Genomic DNA, 19,608 nt, shown 5'->3' with positions numbered 1-19,608 from the left:
GAAAGAAACAGCATGTCAATTCACTGTTCTATACTGTTGCAGAAGTGCTGCCTTCATTTCATCCTTCTCCCCAGGTAGCAGAGTAGAAATGTCTCACATTTTCTGACAGTGTTTTCTTTTTTGTAATGAAATAGCTGAAGACCACCAAGAATAAAATGAAAACAGAAAAAGAGAGACAAAATTGACTCCAGCACGCTACCAAAAATCAAAACTTCCAGATCAAAAGCTATTTTTCTCTTGTGTTAGCAACTTCCAGGTAAAGATATACCAGAAATACAGCTGATTCAATTCCCACCGCTTGCATTTCTAACAAAAATGGAAACCTCTTATGAAGCAGGACAAAATGCAAAGGGAAAGATGACAACAGCTGGTTACAACTAATAATCTTGCGAGAAAAGTTCCACCAACCCCATTCAGTAACCCCCTCTTTTAGAACTTTTTGTCAGCAATAAATCATGAGTGGAAACCACAGGGGTGCATTTACACCCCGAGATGAGACTGTGTGCATTGCATTACTGCTTGAGCCACCTGTTTCCTTCCAGGCTTCAGCTTATTCCAGCTCTGATTAAAAGTCAGACACAGAAGGAAAACAAGACATTTCTGTTGAAATGCCCCTTGAAGAAGCCTGGCTGCACAAATATATTTTTCCTTTTCAAATGCCTCACTCAGTCCCCACCTGCTGGGTGAGAAGGAAGCTTGATTTATCAGTGATTACTGGGAGTATGGTTAGGAAATATACTATACTGCAGAACTGTAAACCTCTCCTGCAGTTTAGTATAAGTTTTCCAAAGTACCATCTAGTAGCTTTTACAGCCTCCCATGGTCTTTCGTGGCCCTGAAGACCAAGATTCTTCAACTGCAGGGTCTAGTTAATTGGGAGAAAATGCACCTTTTATCACTCTTTGATCTGTGGCAGGATGGTCCAAGGACATTTAAAAAGTATAACTAATCTGTGATAACTGACTCTGAGCCGGCTCTTGGAACTAACGAGTTACTGTTGAACCACAGTTACCAGTTGGTATAATATGGAAATGTTGTGAGCTTGCCATGGGCACCACCCTCTCTGGTTTGACATAGGTTTTAATCTGATTGTGGTTTGGGCAGGAGCAGGGGGTAGAATGTGCACTAAAAAATTCATATCTGTTGTCAGCCAGCGCCACAGTAACACAGATCCAGGGCTCATATCCCCCATGAATCGTCATGATTTTGAGATAGGAAGACAACAACTCAAAGCACGCATCAGCGGACACAGAGCTGACCCATGATTTTGATGTAGAAATTATGAGGTTCCATAAAACTGTGTCTCAGATCCATGTTTTTGCACAATGGCCACACCGGAAACCACTGGAAGTGCATTTTTTTTTAACGTTCTGTCAATGGAAATAGGTGTGATTGATAATTTGACTGTGGTTGGAGGGAGGGGGGTAAATTTGTGAACCAATTATGCAGTTTCAAGAGGTTTCATTTAACTGGATCCTATGTGTGCACACATTGCTCATTCTCTTCTCCCCTGCATCCCTCATCACCACATCCGTTTTCTTTCTCCAGTCTCCCAGTCCCGTCCCCCCCCCCCCCCCATGCTTTCGGTCACTCCACAAATGTTCAACAACTCAGGTTCTGATCTGGGCCTTGAAAGAGAAAGTGCAAAAAAGCACCACTCTTCCATCTAACTCCTTCAGCTGTATGAACTTGGGGGGGGGGGGGAGACAACCATCCTTTCGTCCTCATGATAAACGGAAACGTTTCAGATGCTTGGGTGATGGTTTGAACTTGTCTTATTTTGAAGCTGACCATGGATCGTTATATAAACCTCAATTCCCAGCTTAAATGACATGGGAAGGCACAGTGAACTTAAGCAAAAGTTTCCAAACTTTGCCTCTTGGGTGCATGGGAGAGGAACAGAGCATGGCAAAAGGGGGGGGGCACAGCCTGGGACAAAAAGTAGCAGGAAACTATTATTTATCGTTGTTTTGAACAAAGCCACAGACTTCCAGCATATGACATGTTCCTAAAGTGGAATTTGATGGCAATTAATTGCTTGCTATTTATTGGCAAGTTCTTCTTGAAAGCTGTGGGCCATTTTGAAACGCAGAACAAGAAACAACCAATGTCAGAATATTCTACATGAACTAAGAAAGCATACTAGTGATCTCTCCTCATGCTCTTAACTAGATTGAATCCCAATTTTGAGCTTTGGTATAAATAAAGCACTTCCATTTAGCTCACAAGCTATCCAGAACTTCAGAAATGCATTGGATATAAATAGAAGCAAATTAGTTGGAACATTTGCTTTTTTAATTGAAGCATAGAAGACTTACTGATAGCCTTTAAGTGTTTATAAATAATATTGAATCCAATTTTCTAATACTATGAGGGCAATTAAAAACAAGTTTAGTCTAAATTAAACCAAACCCTCTAACTGAACAGGGATAGTTACTGATCCATTAGATAAGCAGACACCTTGAACAGCAGCCCACAATGTTGTTTCAAGAAAAGAAATCCATGTTATTTTCAGAGAATGCTATTGTGCTGGATCACTCTATTCTTTTAAACAAGCAGAATTAGCTCTTCATTTTACATTCCTGCATTTTGACTGGAAGAGATTCATTACACTCTAAAAGCACTGATAAAAGTATTGACTACAGTTTTGGCCTTGAATTTCCACAGGACACTGCAGTGAATACACATGAAGCAGTGACTGGCCTGGGTTTGTACAAAACACTAAGCCATGGCTTGTTAAACTGTGGTTTGTTAAACCACAGCTTAGCATTATGTGTGAAGCCTGCCAACAGCTCAATTATGGCTTGTTTACTACCAAAAATCATCCACTGTCCGAAAACCTGGTTTGTTGTTGGCTTATAGTTCTTGATTTGTTTTAACTATGACTTGGCATTTCCTGCCAGCTCACCACTTTTCCTTAAGCGTGGCTTGCCTGATCACCCAACCCCAGCCATTCATGAAGCTACAAAGGCAAGAGTAGCTGAAAAACAGAAAACTTTGGAGAAACAATTCAAGGTTTATTTGTCTGTGAGACATCTTGTGGTTTGTTAAACCACACAGTAGCATTACATGCAAACTGGGTCCACTGCGTACAACTCCTGCTTAGTAACAACAGTGTTTAAAATATAAAAATAATAAAGGCACTTTAATACTGGCTCTGTTGTTATGGAAAAATCAAAAGAAAGTGCTTGTTTACAGCACTATATGTAACAAGCGTTGTCATTAACAAAGCAATCTTATACATATACTCAAAATTAAGTCTGAATTAGTTCAATGGAGCTTACTCCCAAGTGAGTTTTTTTAAAAAAAATTATTTAAACGATTTATATACCACTTAACAGCAAGTCTCTAAGCAGTTTACAAAGATTCAATACAAAAATAAAATTAGTAAAGACTATAAAATCAAGTTACAGATAGGTAGCCGTGTTGGTCTGCCATAGTCAAAACAAAAAAAATTCCTTCCAGTAGCACCTTAAAGACCAACTAAGTCAGTTCTTGGTATGAGCTTTCGTGTGCATGCACACTTCTTCAGATACACCGTGTATCTGAAGAAGTGTGCATGCACACGAAAGCTCATACCAAGAACTGACTTAGTTGGTCTTTAAGGTGCTACTGGAAGGAATTTTTTTTGTATAAAATCAAGCTACAATTAAAATACCTGCTGGATTAAAAAAAAAAGTATTTAGTAGCAGCCAAAAGTTTAGTAGGAAAGGGGCCTATCTGACCTCAACTGGAAGGACGTTCCATAAAATTGGCCCTACAATACATATGCCTATTTAAGGGTAGCAGGCACCACTCTGTCATGTAAAGATGCATTCAACACACCCTGGATACAACTGATCAACCCCTCCCAAGTGGTTTTCACCAGCCAGGGTGAGCAGGGCTTAAGAGAACAAGAAGCCAGTTGCATCATTGCAAGAGTCCTTCCCACATTATTAGGCTGCATAAACTGAAATTAATCTGACTGGGGAGGCACTGCATTGGGCACTTTCAATGGGAGTTACAACAATAGTTGTATCTAAGGCAACTGTGGAAGTGAATGGAGCTGTACATAATTCTATCCTAAATGATAAAGAAAGGACTAATAAAGCAAACAATGTATCACATGATGAAATTTTTCTACACCATGCATGCTTGGCTGTCTGTATTAATACAAATGTGATTTCCACCCCTGCCATGCATTATAATATATTTTAAAGAGGATGGAGGATGGATCAAGTGTTAAGATGACTGAATAGAAAAGGCATCTCCTCGAGTAATGGAGTTTCATGGAAAGAAGTCTGAAGAAATTCCTCTCTCCATGGGTTACTGATCTTTAGTCTGAATTTGTATTCCAAGTGTTTAAAAATGCATAAACATTAAAATATTAGCAGATACTGTGTGGTTTCCCTTTACATATTCAGTTGTTAATTTTGGTAAGTGAAAAACTAGTCACATTTCTGTCATTTTGGTTCTTTGTGTGTTTGTGATGAGAGGGAAGAGTGGTATTGTCCATTTGCATTGCTACTCTTGATTTATAAGGTGTAAAGTGAATATTTTAGTTTTCCACTTTTATAAAATTCCTAAAACCTTGTCCACTTTACCCTTTAGAACCGACAGAGGACTTTGCAGCTTAAAAGTAGTACTCATCTTTTTAAAAACCCAGATGTTTGAACAGTTTAAACCATCTTATTTCCCCAACAAAGAGCCAGGAAGTAGTGATAAAACACTGCAGCAATGCATAGGGGGATGAGAAGAAACATCTTGACTCTGTAGCAACAGAACTAGTCAGTAGCCAGGAGGGGAGTAACAGCAACCACAGAACTCTTCAGAGCAAGTCAGTTGCACATAACACTACACTTTTAATGCACATTTATGAAGTGTGCAAGCTTTTCCACATTTACTACATGGTTAAGTTGGTTGACACTGTGCACAAAATCTGAACATTTGAGAGAGACATAAAATAACAATGCTGCTGTTAGGTTTTGAAAGCACTATTTTACATGACCCACATAATCTGTAAATTGACACACTTTTCATCTTCCCTGAGAAGTTATGAGATGAAGAGCAGCAAGATTCATTCTGTGGCTGGGACCCCAAGAGCCCTGTGCGTGCTCATAAAGTGCTTCTGTGAACATGCAAGGGCAGAATTATCAGATTCCCCTGATCACTCCTAAATGTCACTTTGGAGGACACCCTGGCTTTTTTGAGGGAACTCAGAAGGCAGCGGTGTAAAAGAGAAAGGAGCCTAAAAGCCCTCCATGAAAATCTGCCCAATTGGATCCCAGCCTGTATCTGACTCAATTCGCATTTCACCCCCTTAGGAATGGCACCACGCAAGAAGCCACAAATATATAACCTGCAATGACCGGTGACACTTGTGTTGTCTGTCCCGTAACAGCTTTGCTGTTGATTGGTTTTGTGAAGATCAGCTTAGTTATCACCGGGGCTGAGGTGGGTGTCCTGGTTTTTTTAGCAATCTGAAAAGCAAAAGAAGAATCATTCCCTCAGTTAAAGGAATTATTGTTTGTATGCAATAACAGCCAAAATCCACATATTCTCACCTTCTGCCGTGTCTTCGCTCTCAATCTCCACTACCCCCAAACAGATTAGCTTGGAGCCAGTCCCCCAAATGCTCCCTCCTGTTTCCACCCATCACCAGTCATGTGTGTCTTCTCACCACCCCCAAGAAGTGTCCTCTAACTGGTTTTGTGCTGCTACACATCCCTCTCTATAGGCAAGAACTCTATTTTTTTTTAATAATCATTCATCACCTCCATTGCACTTGTATCTCTTCCTTACATTTTGCTTGTCGTATTGATTCACTTTCCCTGCCTTACTCTGCTCCACTTACGTTACTGCCAACAAAAGAGAATCATGAATGGGAGCAATTTTATCACAAAAGATAATGAGAAATAATGTGCCTTCTTACCTGCACTGCTTTTAATTGCTGGGTCTGCAACACAGAGGATTGGGTGGTAGCATTTACCAACTGGCTCCCTGGAGTCAAGGCTGAAACACCAATGACAGGTTTCACCTCTGACCTTCCTCCAATAGTTACCACCTTGAACTGCTGCGCTGGCAGCTTGGAGTCGCCTGCTTGCACCTGCGACGTGGCCTTCTGCGACTGAGACAGCTGGTTGTGGGGTAATGTCAGGACAATGGGCTGCCCAGGTTTCCCCAGAGTTGTTACAATGAGCTTTTGCCCTTCTGGTTTTATAGTCTGGTTGCCAATTTTCAAGTCAGTTGCCTTGTTTAAAATTATCTGGTTGGCCGATATAGTGACAGGAGTCTGAGGACCAAGTTTCTGGAGGCTACTTTGAAAGGAAGGTTGTGCAGTCACACTAGTACCAGCTTTTGTAGTGGCAGCATTGGCTATGACGTGGCTTACACAATTGCTGGACACCATGACGGTCTCTGTGGTGATGGACGGCGTGCCAGAAGTAACAGAATCCCTGCCTGAGCTTACATTTGCCATTCCTTCCAGTTCCATCTCCATAGTGTCACCCACAATTACAGCCTCTATGTTCTCATCTTCCTCCAGCGTTGCGCCTGTGTCCATGATCTCTTCAGGTAGCAAGCTGTTCACTTCCGCCGACACCACCTCCATATTGCAAATGCGGACGACAGGCCAAAGGTGAGGCACTGCAGTGATATTTCAAAGAAAGGAAATTCGTTTTTCAGCTCCACAACAATGTGCAAGTTGCAGCATCGGATGTATTATTGTGGGAGCCTACAAAACCATGAAATAAACATCTACATGGTATTGGCTGTGGATAAAAATTTGCAGACAGATTAGCCACTGCTTTGGCTAACAAGCATGTCTAAGACAATCATCATTGCAACCTCCTTGAGTGGTTTTTCCTGGCTGGAATAAATTGTTAACTGCCTCTTGCTTGCTTTTTCAACTTTGAAAAGAAGTATCTTTGAGCAATTATGAAAAGCTATTGATGGGGGTTAAGGAGAGTACAAAACTCTGCATGTTCTCAACCAGGAGGGAAACTTGTTAGGACATTTCTGACACTGGAACTGTCCATAAATTGGACATTTGACTTCTATAGTGATTTCATGAAATACTGAAATACAGAAAATCATGAGTTATGTTCAGTTACCTGAATTTCTTTTAAATCCTGTTCCACATCAGATGACCTCCAGAAGCATTATAGTGTAGCACCATCTGTTAGGGCTGAAGATGATGGGAAGATTTCAGATGTTATAAGCAAGCTGCTCCTTATAAATTCAGTCCCAAACTGACAAAATTCTAATGTTTAAGTACTATTTTAAGTACTATGTTTAAGTCTCTCCACCTCTAGGCTTTCTCTCAAGCACCCTCTCATAGCACATGTGGAAATCCCTTTCATAAATCTGATGTTCAACCACCTCACATCAATACTCTTAATCAAAACTGATTTTCAAGGTTACTGAAAACACCCCCCCCCCAATATTTTCAAGAACAGGTAAATGTTCCATGGAAAGAACACACCTCCAGAACAGCTGAGCATAAAAACCACAATATCAACTATAATGTGATAATTGCACAGACATGCAAATTTAAATTGATCATCCAAGGTACTTAACATCTTCAACAAGCTATTTAATAACAAGCCAGGTTAAGAGTTTTTCAAGCAGCTAATAATGTTATTTTTGCATTGTTGAAAATGTCACAGGGAAAAAGCTGAGAAAATAGCCTACTTCAATAATTGGTAGGAAGAATGCTAATGAAATTGTAAAACCTGCAGTGTGGAAAGGGGAGTTTACATGAAGTGACAGAAGAAACATAAAACATACACCCACTACAAATTAGTTAGCCAGAGAAGGAAAAAATAAAATTGAGAATAATGTTCCAAAATACACAATACCCAAGGCACACTGGTGGATGCACAGTCTTAAACCACAAAATGTTTACATTTACAGTGTATAAAAATTGACAGGAGCTGTGCTTATATAGACCATCCCTCTTCCCTGCCCTTTGCCTTATTCCATGAGCTGTTTTGCCATATGGGACTGCCCCTGTACCCTCTCACTAGTTTATTCATTCTTTCAACATTTTTATACTCTGCCTTCCTACAGCACAGAGTGCTGAACAACTACAGTAATAAAAAGCTATATACCAGTAAACATTCATTAAAACCACTGAATCAAATAAAGTACAATAAGGAGCAATAATAGTTTCCATACGGCCAAAATATACTTTATGGTCACAATGTCTGGCCAAATAAATTGTTATTTTTTCTTTGTGCATAATACTAATGCTGGATGTCAGGATGGAGCAACAGCAACACTTACTAACCTGAACAGGCCACAATGAGGGCATTTATATAAAATCTCCATGCATAATTAAAAGATTAGCACTTTAGAAGGTATTCAAATGAATTAATAACATGCTGGATGTTTTGTTCATTGATTACAAAGCTGCTTTATGGCTCGATTTGTATAATTTTATGACTAACAGCCAAAACAGAGTACAGAACAAGTACAGTGTGTTCATGCATGTCACACAAAGGAAGGGGGAAGTGAGTTTTCCATTGATTGTACCCAAAAGAGCTGAAAATTACAATAACTTGCAGGTTCAGGAGATGGAGGCAAGATTGAAATGAATGCTTTTATGAAGCAGTGTTAACTTTAATCCAGATAACTGAGGTTCTCTTGCAATGAGAAGTTCTCCAAAAGAAGTTGCTTTTGTTTTATAAACTTGTGACATATCCAAAGTCCGCTCTAGCTCTGGCTTTCAGATCCAGCTCTAGGATGACAGAACATACAAGAGTCTGAGATACAGTTTCATGATGTGCTTATTTCAGAATAGAGGTCACAACTTCAGTAAATTTTTATATACATGCAGACAGGATACCAGAGAACAGGATTAGAACTGATCTAAGGTCTACTAGCCACAGGAAACTTTTTAACCTCACCATTCACTTGGCAATGGGAATGTAGCCAAATAAAATAGCACCAAGCAGTGATGACTCTCAGGCAGGCAAGTGCTTTTTAGAACATTTGCAAATACTCCTCTGTGATTGACTTATTTTAGAAAATAAGCACATATTACTACCTTAGCTTGTCATGGAACAAGACAGGTAAGCACAAGAAATTTCACTGCGGTCATTCCAAAGGAAGTTATCAATATATCAGCATAAGCATTGTTTCTGCTAGTCAAAGCAAAGAAACAAGGTGGATTTCAAAAGGCATGGTCCAGCTTTTCCATTACCAGAAAGAACACCTTCCTTTAAAAGTGAAGAGACCATAGTTTCAGTTAATTCAGTTAATCAGGTATTCAGTTAATCAGGTATTTTTCAGGTATTTTTGACCCCCTGAAGACATTATAGTTCCATTTTGACAAAGCCTAGAATCATAGAAACCAAACCATGGGGCTCAAACCCATAATCCTGAGATTAAGTCTCATGCTCTTCTGATTGAGCTATAAGTGGTGGTTTGGAACCAAGTATCCTAAGGAAGATAAGGGACGCCTAGGACTTGCCGATCAGAAGGTTGGCAGTTCGAATCCCCGCGACGCTCCCGTTGTCTGGTCCCTGCTCCTGCCAACCTAGCAGTTCGAAAGCATGTCAAAGTGCAAGTAGATAAATAGGTACCGCTCCAGCGGGAAGGCAAATGGCATTTCCGTGTGCTGCTCTGGTTCGCCAGAAGCGGCTTAGTCATGCTGGCCACATGACCCAGAAGCTGTACGCCGGCTCCCTCGGCCAATAAAGCGAGATGAGCACCGCAACCCCAGAGTCGGCTACAACTGGACCTAATGGTCAGGGGTCCCTTTACCTTATCCTAAGGAAGAGGGGTGTTGACCAAAGAGAATTAATTAGCCCTTAATTCCTAAAGATTAACAGCAAAATTATTGTTTGTGGAATCTATATAATATACATTTTTGTCAGTTTTTTTCTATATATAAAAATGCAATTACCATAAAAATCTAAGATATACTGATAAAGTAAAATCGCTGACTACCTTAACCATTTGTCTGTGGGATGTGCAAATTCCAGTTGCGCAGGCAGGCTAAAAGTCTCATTAATGCAGACATTTTATCTTTCAACATAATCCTGAAATGATTAAGATTCCCTTGTACCCAGGTGAGCTGGTTCTGTACAATTTCAGCATGACAAAGGGTTTGCCAGAGGTAACAGCTGATAGACCCTAATTCAGCATGAAAGTCCTATACAAAAGCACTATTTATAACTACCTAGGCAGAGGGAAACATGCCGTACTGGTGTATTGAGCATGGTACCAAAGCAACCCTTACAGAAGTATGAACTCGAATTCTAATATACTCCTTCAAAGGCAGAGCAAGAGTCCTTTCAAGATCAGAAAATTTCCAATTATTTCCCATGTCAACAGCAATATGAGAAGTACAATCTGGGAGTACAAATCCTAAAATGAAAACCAAGTCTGGACCATTTCATAAGCAATAAAGATTTAAAAGAGTGAGGTAATATTGAAGGTCACAGCCATTAGAAAGAAGGTTCACTAGGGAGGATAGAACAATTAAAAGCATTCATTTATCTTTGCAGCGTATGCTTTACTTCTTTACTTCAAAAATCTAGCCCACCCTTCACTAAAAGAACCCCAGAGCAGGATAAAATATAATAAACATAATGAAATCTCAAGAAAATGTTACAACATCAACTAATTTTTATCTGGCACCAAAAATCCACAAGGGTCGGCATAAGTCATACATGAGATGGGAAGGCATTCTAGTATCAGGCACCAATCAAAGAAGGTCCTCTTACATGTTGTCATGCAGCAAATTCGTGGTAAACGTGGCTCAGTTAAGAGGGAATGCTGTATCCAGAAGGTTGTAACCAACAGGCAGGTGTATTTAGGAGCAGCTGTGTAGAGCTTTATCTGACAGAACAAGCACCTTGAACTTGGTTCAGTGGCAAACCAGTAGCCAGTGCAGATCCTTCAGAACCAATGCAATATGTTTTTTGCAGGCTCTCCTGATTAACAGCCTACATGCAATGCCTCCTAGTCTCATAAATATGGTGAAAAGACTGAGTGTCCTATGTGCTTCTTCCACAAAGCACCGTTAGCTTTAACTAAGGGCTCAATCAGTTACCTTTCAGCTGCTTTTGTAGGCACAGGTCTGTATTTGAGTGGTGTTGTGGGTTTTTTAGGGTGTGTATGTGTGTGTGTCAAGATGCTTTCCCCAGGAAAACCCACATTTTACCGCTGAATCAGAGGAAACGGTAATTGAGTTTTCTTAGGGTTGCTGCTTGCTCCAATTCAGTGGTAAAAAGCAATGTGACGTAACAAATGAAAAGCTACCCTAAATTTTATTTTGGGCTGCTAAAAGCCTTGCACTAAAACTGCAAGGCTACTTTGTATATGACTTGCTCAATTTGCTGTGTACTGTACTGAAAACGGAATCAGAAATTAAGTCTGAAAGCTGAAGCTTGTCTAAGATCTTAGTAAGCTTCACTGATGCCAAACAATAGCTGGTGAAACATTGTACTCACCGTATCGTATCATAAGAAATATAAATACTTGCAATATCACAAGGTGTCCAGAAATGAAAGTTGGAAAATTATGAAAATACAAATTTCTAATCCTCTACAGCAGTCTTTCCTCACCAGAGGCTGTTCAGACGTTTTGAAGTACAACTGCCATTAGCTCTAGCCAGCTTGTCCAATGGTCAGAGATTAGAGGAGTTGTAGTCCAAAGCACATGGAGCATTCCAAATTGGTGGAGTCTGCTTTTGACATTTCAAAACCAAAGGAATAAACACAAATCCCAAGAGGAAAATGGCTTACTTTTAAAGAAAGTTGTTTATTTATTCAAATAATTTTTAAAGTTTTAATTTTAATTAGTTTTGCAAGAACCTCCAGTATTCAACCAATAAATTAAACACCTTTGCACATCCTACAGATTCTGCATTGAATTCTATTTTATAGCTTATATGGTGATCTAAATATCAAGAATTCTACTAGCCCCCCCCAATAAAATATAGGAAACTATGTAACATATGAAGCATTAAAAAAATACAGCTGGAATATCCAGAATTCTAAATATTTTCTACTGTGTCTATATAGATATGCTTCATATTTAAATTATTTTTGAACTACCATATTTACCATCTATAAGACGCCCCCATGTATAAGATGCCCCCTATTTTTTGAGCCCCAAATTAATAAATATTTTAAACATTCTGTGTATACACAGGAAAATATGGTATATCTCTGTTACTTTGTTGCAAGCTCCAAATACGATTGCAGAGAAGTAAAATATAAATAATAACTTACATTCCATTCCATACATCAGGGTAAACTACAGTTAATAGTTTGCCATAAACACAGATAATTCTTGATTTACTCCTTCCTAGTGTGAGCAAAAACAACTAACCATGATCCGTAACTTATGTTTGGACCAGGAATCATGAGGGGTTTTTTTTGTTCAAACACACACTGGTAAGCTAAGAGCAAACCTTGGTTTAACTTCATGATTTATTGGGGGGGGGAGTAAGACAACAAATCCTGGTTTGGATGTAACTCTAAACCAGGGGTCGTGGCTTGTTGCTCCTTCTTACACTAGAGGAGAAGCAAAGTAGGTCCACCTGCACATTTAACTAATTATTTCCTGATACAAAGCTATCCCACACTAACAGTTAACACAGTTTTAAAATTCGTATGGAATGTCTTTAATTAAAAATGATACTCTTACAAGATATAAGCCCACCTAGAAATAAGATGGTTGGTATATTTAATATATGAATCCCATATTTCAGAACCTATAGAGTTTAGAAGATACCATTTTAAATACTTATTTAACACATTTATATGTCACTTTTCAATCAACGAAAATGATCAGAAGGTCACTCACAGAGAGATACTCAATTTCATAGATAGGGGAGTGGAGAGAGGAATCATACATGCATATGTAGAACTTGAATGTGGACCTAGCCCTCAGAAAAAGGAGTCACGTTTATTGTGTACATTTTAGAGCTGTCACTGGGTAAATAACACTGACATTGACATCTGACATAATCAAGAGTAGGCCCACGGAATCAATGTACTTAATCATTACTTAGTTCACTGATTTCAGTGGGTGTACTCAGTGTATGACCTAGTCAGATACCACTCAGTGTAATTAAAAACATATTTTCAGACTGTGTTCCTTGACACCAATTATCATTTGCCTTCTTATGCTAGAAATCCCAGCTACCCTAACGTAACTAGATTACACTTACAAAATATATTGCTTTACACCTTTTCATAACAAAATTTGGAATTAAAACCAAAACCAAACATTCATTTTCCATCTGAATCATTACTGCTGCATTGACCTTTTCCACCTTTCAAAGGTTAAGGGGGATACATTTTTAAATTCCCAGCTTTAATTATCTAACATGCTGCGAAGTTATTATTTTCTGCCCATTGCAACACTTCCTGTTAATTATATATATTTGAAAGTGACCACTAAAGCACGCCTATGATGTATGCGACTACACTCCCCTGAAAGCAAGCAGCTAATTTTAAAAATCATTAGTGTCCCACAAGCAGCTTTGCATACTAACATTCTTCACTGCGCTCCTAAGAAGAGTAGGCGCAATCAATCCAGTAATTTGTTCTGCAGATTTCTCCTTGACCACCATATGAACATCACTTGCGCTACCCGAGCTCTCAAGCAATGCAACATCAGACAGACACAGTACAAGCGAGACCTTGAAAGGCGAGTTAGGCCTCAGCAGCTCCAAATACTCCCTTCTTTTCCAGCCAGGTTAACTATTTAGGTTACATTTGAAAACACCTGGATTTCCTGTACAGCAAGCCACCCTACCCAGCGTTGCAGGCTCCCCTTCTCCCCCAATCTCCTGCCCAGGCCTTGCTTGGTGCGTCTCTCACCCCTCTCCAGGGCGCCGCCACCGACTCCTTCCAGGAGGGTTAAGTTCCAGCCCGAGGGGAGGAGGGAGCTTCCCCCAGAAGTGTCTGGATAGCTGCAAAGCGGCTGCCCGGGAGTTGGGACGAAAAGACGAGGAGAGGGAGGTTTCTGGCAGCAGCGAGCAGAGGAGTTGGGGGGAGCCTCTCAAGGCTGTTTAGGTGCTGTCGCTGGTATGTCAGGGGCCGGGATAGTATTTCGAAAGATCCGCCATTTTCACTTCGTCATCACCATCACAGCCCAGCTCAGCAACAACCTCAGCCTCCTCCCTCCGCCCCGATCACTTTGCTAGAGCCACTCCCACCGGAGGGGAGGGGAAGCCCGGCCCCCGCCGAGAAAAGGAGGAACGAAGCGGGCGCTGACCTACAAGAAACGCGCGCTCCGGCCAGGGCAGGACTCCCTGTCCACGCAAACGCAAAGGGTTTGCGCCCCTTGTCCAGGAAACGAGGGTGGATTCCAGCTCCGAGACGGAATTCAGAAGGGAAGCCGGGCTAACCAGCTGAACTTCCAGCAGGCACCTTAAAAGCCTGGCCGTGCAATCCTATACTCAGAAGTAAGTTCCGCTGAGTTCAATGGGGCTTACTCTCAGGTAAATGGGTATAGGATTGCAGACCAAATGGTTTATTAGTCGATTAAGAATCGGGAGAGATAAAAGGTGGCATGTGCGGACAGGATGAATAAGAAGTAACGGTGCATCTGGTGTATATATAGATTTTTCATCCAACGAAAGCTCTCTCATCCTTTTATTAAAGGTAAAGGTACCCCTGTCCGTACGGGCCAGTCTTGCCAGACTCTAGGGTTGTGCGCCCATCTCACTCAAGAGGCCGGGGGCCAGCGCTGTCCGGAGAACCTTCCGGGTCACGTGGCCAGTGTGACATCGCTGCTCTGGCGAGCCAGAGCCGCACACGGAAACACCGTTTACCTTCCCACTTGTAAGCGGTCCCTATTTATCTACTTGCACCCGGGGGTGCTTTTGAACTGCTAGGTTGGCAGGCGCTGGGACCGAACGACGGGAGCACACCCCGCCGCAGGGATTCGAACCGCCGACCGAAAGGTCGGCAAGCCCTAGGCGCTGAGGCTTTTATCCACAGCGCCACCTGCGTCTCCATCCTTTTATTACCTGCCCTTAAAAAGTAAATACCAGTGTATTATGACTATGAACAACATACATTGATGAACATTGACACAGGAAGGCTTTTTAAGGGGAAAGGGGGAAAGCTTCCAGCAATTCTTCTAGTAAAATTAAAATAAAACTTTGCCCATCTCATGGCTAATAAAGAAATCAGCATGAAAATGCTTTAATACACTATTCTAGGCAAAACTGATGGAGAAAAACATTGTTTTTCCACCTAAAATCATTTATGCTTGCTTTTTCCCTTAAAAAAGAGCAAACAAACCCAAACTCACTCACATAGAAGAACATCACATTGAACATGGGAAACTGCTTCCAAGAGTGTGTGAGAAGTGGAACTACACTGAGAGTCTCACTTCAAAGAGTTTTCATTCCATACATTCTACACAACACAATTTATAACCACAGTATCCCTTCAACTGCCAAGATACAAGTTACTGTTAATGACAGATCAGATCTTACACTACTTAAGAACTAACTCCATTATTCATGTCTCAGTTTTGACTCACTGTTCAGGAGCAAAACTCTCAAGTGTGACACTCAAGCCAATTCAGCATAGCGAAATAGTTTAAGAATAAATTCCCATATCAAGAACTGTAATGCCTTTTCTGTTAACTTAGACTTTGACACCCAATAAAGTACTATTCTCAACAATTCATTGGTGAAAGCTGCAATGCCTCTTGCAATTAAATGTAGGTATTTGATGTTATATAGTAGTTGAACCATCCTGAGAAAATTGAATAGAGCCAATACATCATGCCACTATTAGATGCATTTTATATATATTTATATATTTATCAAACTACTTCTGCAAGTCATTCCTATGAGGCAAACAACTATTTTAGTTTCCACAAAAATATCCTGGCAAACCTGTCCATGCACTGTGAACTGGAAAGCAGCAAATTTTCTGCATATTCTATGCATCAATTATCTGGTACACTTGCATAAATTTAGCTGTTTTAAACTAGATTCTGGAATCTGATTGCAGAGGTGCTATGAAGATCAGGAATTTTGTTGCATTTTCCTAATTGGGTTCTACAGCAATGAGAGTATACACTTTAAGGCCTGTTGGTAATATCTGGACCCAGTTCAATCTGACTTCTGGCCTGGTTTGGGGAACAAAACTACCTTAAGAGCATAAGAACATAAACCTGCTGGATTAGGCCAATGACCCATCTAATGCAGCATCTTGTTCTCACTGTGGTCAAACCAGATGCCTGTGGAAAACCAGCAAGCCTTGGTCACCCTGATCAATGACTTTTGTTGGAAGAGGCATAGTGGAAGTGCAACTCTCTTGGTTGTATTCGACATCTCAGTGGCTTTTGATGCCATGGATCATGGCATGAATTTGGAGTTGGGGATACTGTTTTATGGTGGCTCCACTCCTATCTGAGGAGTTTCAGCAGGGAATAGCATCAGGCAACTACAGGACTTGTCCTGCAAGATTAAATTAAGAATTTAAGATGAGCCTGCTGGATCAGGCCAATGGTCCATCCTGTTCTCACAGTGGCTAACCAGATACCTACGGAAAGCCTGCAAGCTGGACATGACAACACAACGGCACTCTGCCCACTTGCAATTTCCAGCCACTTATTCAGAGGCATACTGCCTTTGACAGTGGAAGTAGAACAGAGCCACTGTGGCTGTTGATAGTCTTGTCCTCCATTAATTTGTCTAATCATCCTCTAAAGCCATCCAAGCTGGTTTCCATGACAGCCTCCTACAGGAGGCAAGTTCCCTAGTTTAAATGTGTGCTGCACAAAGAAGCACTTTCTTTTATCTGCTCTGAATTTTCATCAAATCTCCATGAGTTCTAGTGTTATGTGAGAGGGAGAAAACTTTTCTCTATCTGCTTTCTCTGTGCCTTGTCTGAGGATTTCTAGCTTGCTACACTCAATGCCCTCTTTGATGCAACACAACCTCCAGTATATCTTTCCCTGTCCTTCCTATAGATTTTATACCCTCTCTTATACCCACTATATCAATGCCATCTTCCAAGACCAAGCCCTCCAGTTCACCTATCTTGGTTCAGAGGCTTCTAGCACTGGTGTATAAAAACTTGTATGAAGTCTTTCTCTTCAAGTGTTTTTGGCATATGTGTATTGAACTGTTGTGGTCTGGCCTCCCTGAACTGCTTCGTTTTGCCTCTGCACTCACAATGCCTAGTTCTACACCTCCCCCATTTAAATGTTCATCACTTTATCAATTTCACCGTAAGAGGGAGATCTGTTCTAAACAAGACCCTCTTCAGCTCCTGTTGGGTCTCCCAATGGTCAGGGGTCCCTTTACCTTTACACCAACAGTCTGGTTCAACCCTGGTTCAGTGCATCCCATCCCTTTTGTACACGCTCAGCTATAATGTCCTAAATGTTCCCTGGTGCCTAACAAATCCAGCCTCCTCCTCCTCCTGACACCATCATCTCACCCATGCATAGAGACTCCCAGGCTGCATCTGTCTAGCTTGGGTGGCCCATGTGCTTATAGGAGCAGGAGCCTGCTCACATATTATCTCCATTTTAAAGCATTCACACAGGTTGCTAATTGTTTCTTAAGCCCAATTTTAGGTGCTTATGCTAACAACTAAAGCCCCAAACAGCCCAGGAAACAAATATTTCATAGAATCACAAAGTTGGAAGGTACCCAAGGGTCATCTAGTCCAACCTTCTCCCATGCTAACCTGTCTGGTCTTTAAGACCTGCCAATGAGGTTCTGTGGTTCCTATAAGGGACAAGGTTAACAGGACTCATAATAAGGCTTTTTCAGTGGCAGCTCCAAAACTTTGGAACTCTCTCTCCATTAAGGTGTATTTCCCCACAGTAGGATACTCTTTTAGGAGGATAGTGAAAGACTTATTTCACCAAGTTTTTAGAAATAAGGCGATATAACTTGTTTGAGGTCAGTTTTGTATTGCATTTATTATTTAATAGGAGTATTTTTTGTTTTCATTTCTCCTGTGGTTACATTGTATTGCTTTAACTGGTTTCAGAAATATGTAGTGTGGCTTCCCCACAAATGAATAGACTTAAATCCTTTGATTTCACTATGTCTACTGAAAGTATGACTAATACTGGATATAATTTTATAGAATTTATTGGTATTTCATCATTGAGCACCACTGTCAATAGATTCACCTTTCCCTCCCAAGTGCATTTTTGTTGATTTTCCAGAATCAACATACTGTAGTTGGAAAGCAATTGTTATAACATTGGACCACCGATAGTGTTGAAATATAGCTTCCTTGTTTATACTTGGCAATATACACTGCTCAAAGTTATTGCTCCATTGGCTCATTTGCCCTCTGCTAGTAAATGGATCATAATGAGCAACTTACAAAGGTATTGTTAGTTCTACCATTCTGATCTCAAGATTACCATAAGTGTATAAATACTTTTAAGTTTAGAATTATATGTACTGGGTTTTGACAGGAGAAATGCATTTTAAATAACAGCTGCTTAATTTGTGAAGTGGCTTCTCTACAAAGAATGGATTTGGTTGGATTTTTGTATATTTTGATCAGAGGGAAAACAAAATATGTATTTAACATTTCTTTCTAATATCTACATTATAAAAATCAAAGTACTATTGCCATCAAGATATGCACTAGCTGTTTAGACAAGAGAAACGAAACAGACAGACAGAAGATAGTCCATTTTCTTACCAATCAAATAGAAAAGGTACTTTGTAATATTGTACATCAGTCAAGCCACACTCCAGCAATCTTTGACAGTTCACCAATAATAGCTTGCTAATTACACCATTCAACGCCCAGGTCTGATAAGATTGTAAGGCAAGAGAAGAGTCCAACGACTTCCCATATAATAAACACAGGGAACTCAGCTGACTGCCATAAAGATTAAAGTCCCTGTTAAACAGTGGATTCCTGTGAGAAAGAAAGGGGTGCTTTTACTGAGGCCAGCCATTCTGCTTCTGTTTCAGCAACAGAGCAAAACACTTCCACTTGCGTTAAATTCTAGACAAATAAATATCCGTGATTGGGAATTGTAATTTTAAAGTTTTTGCCCTGCCCTACGATACGCCAAAAGCAGACCTCCTTGAGCAGCAGTCATCGGACTGAAGAATGAGATCGAACTCGATATTTCAAAACGAGACTCTTCTTTTCCTTTCTTGCTCTTATTTATTGAATTTGTTAGTCGCTTCTGCCGTCTTTACCCAGGACTTACAACTCACAGCCTCAACCCACACCCACACCCCGCTTTGGGGGCAAATCCCTGCTCCCCGCGGCCTCCCTTGACAGAAGAATGAGAAGCAATTTGAAAATAAATCAACGAAGCCTCGTTCCTAGAGGCACCGGCTCGTCGCGGCTCCGAGGCCGAAATATTACCCCGAGGCTTCCGCGCATCTCCTGCGGGCCTAAAACCCCCTGCCTCCGCCGAGGGGTCCCGAACCCCTTCGCCACTGACAGACAGAAAAACGACAATAAATAATAATAATAATCCTGAGGAGAGGCGGAGGAGGAGGAGGGAGAAGGGCCGGTACTGAGCCACCCTTCCCGACAGGCGCCCACCCCACAAGCCGGCTAGACTCGTCCTGTCAGCGAAGGGAGAAGGAGGCGGCCGGTGGGTCCCCCGCCTCAAACGCCTCAGGGCTGCGCCGCTTCT

The 19,608-nt window shown here is 40.9% G+C and overlaps 1 protein-coding gene and 1 long non-coding RNA gene across 7 annotated transcripts in view; one reads left to right on the top strand and one right to left on the bottom strand.

Annotated features, from left to right (window-relative positions):
- Positions 1 to 19,608, bottom strand: part of LIN54 (lin-54 DREAM MuvB core complex component) — a 35,776-nt gene that overhangs the window by 15,862 nt on the left and 306 nt on the right. The window contains exons 1-5 of one of the 6 annotated variants that reach the window (XM_083756487.1): positions 9,748 to 14,525; positions 8,641 to 9,423; positions 7,092 to 7,167; positions 5,912 to 6,624; positions 5,339 to 5,459 (exon numbers count right to left, since the gene is read on the bottom strand). In XM_083756487.1, coding sequence (XP_083612613.1) covers positions 5,339 to 5,459; positions 5,912 to 6,589 — 799 coding nt within the window. In that variant the 5' untranslated portion in view covers positions 6,590 to 6,624; positions 7,092 to 7,167; positions 8,641 to 9,423; positions 9,748 to 14,525. Of the gene's footprint in view, positions 1 to 5,338; positions 5,460 to 5,911; positions 6,625 to 7,091; positions 7,168 to 8,640; positions 9,424 to 9,747; positions 14,526 to 19,608 lie in introns of those variants that run through there. The other 5 variants (XM_083756488.1, XM_083756490.1, XM_083756489.1 and 2 more) reach the window with 5 other exon arrangements.
- On the top strand, positions 15,686 to 18,029 carry LOC310852953. Its single transcript, XR_014568478.1, has 2 exons — positions 15,686 to 17,088; positions 17,826 to 18,029. It is a non-coding gene; the product is annotated as an uncharacterized lncRNA (long non-coding RNA).

The sequence above is a fragment of the Podarcis gaigeae genome, assembly GCF_964106915.1.
Source record: "Podarcis gaigeae genome assembly, chromosome: 9".
Classification (NCBI taxonomy): domain Eukaryota; kingdom Metazoa; phylum Chordata; class Lepidosauria; order Squamata; family Lacertidae; genus Podarcis; species Podarcis gaigeae.
Note: the sequence above shows the minus strand (reverse complement) of the source record. Positions and strands in the feature narration are given on the sequence as shown.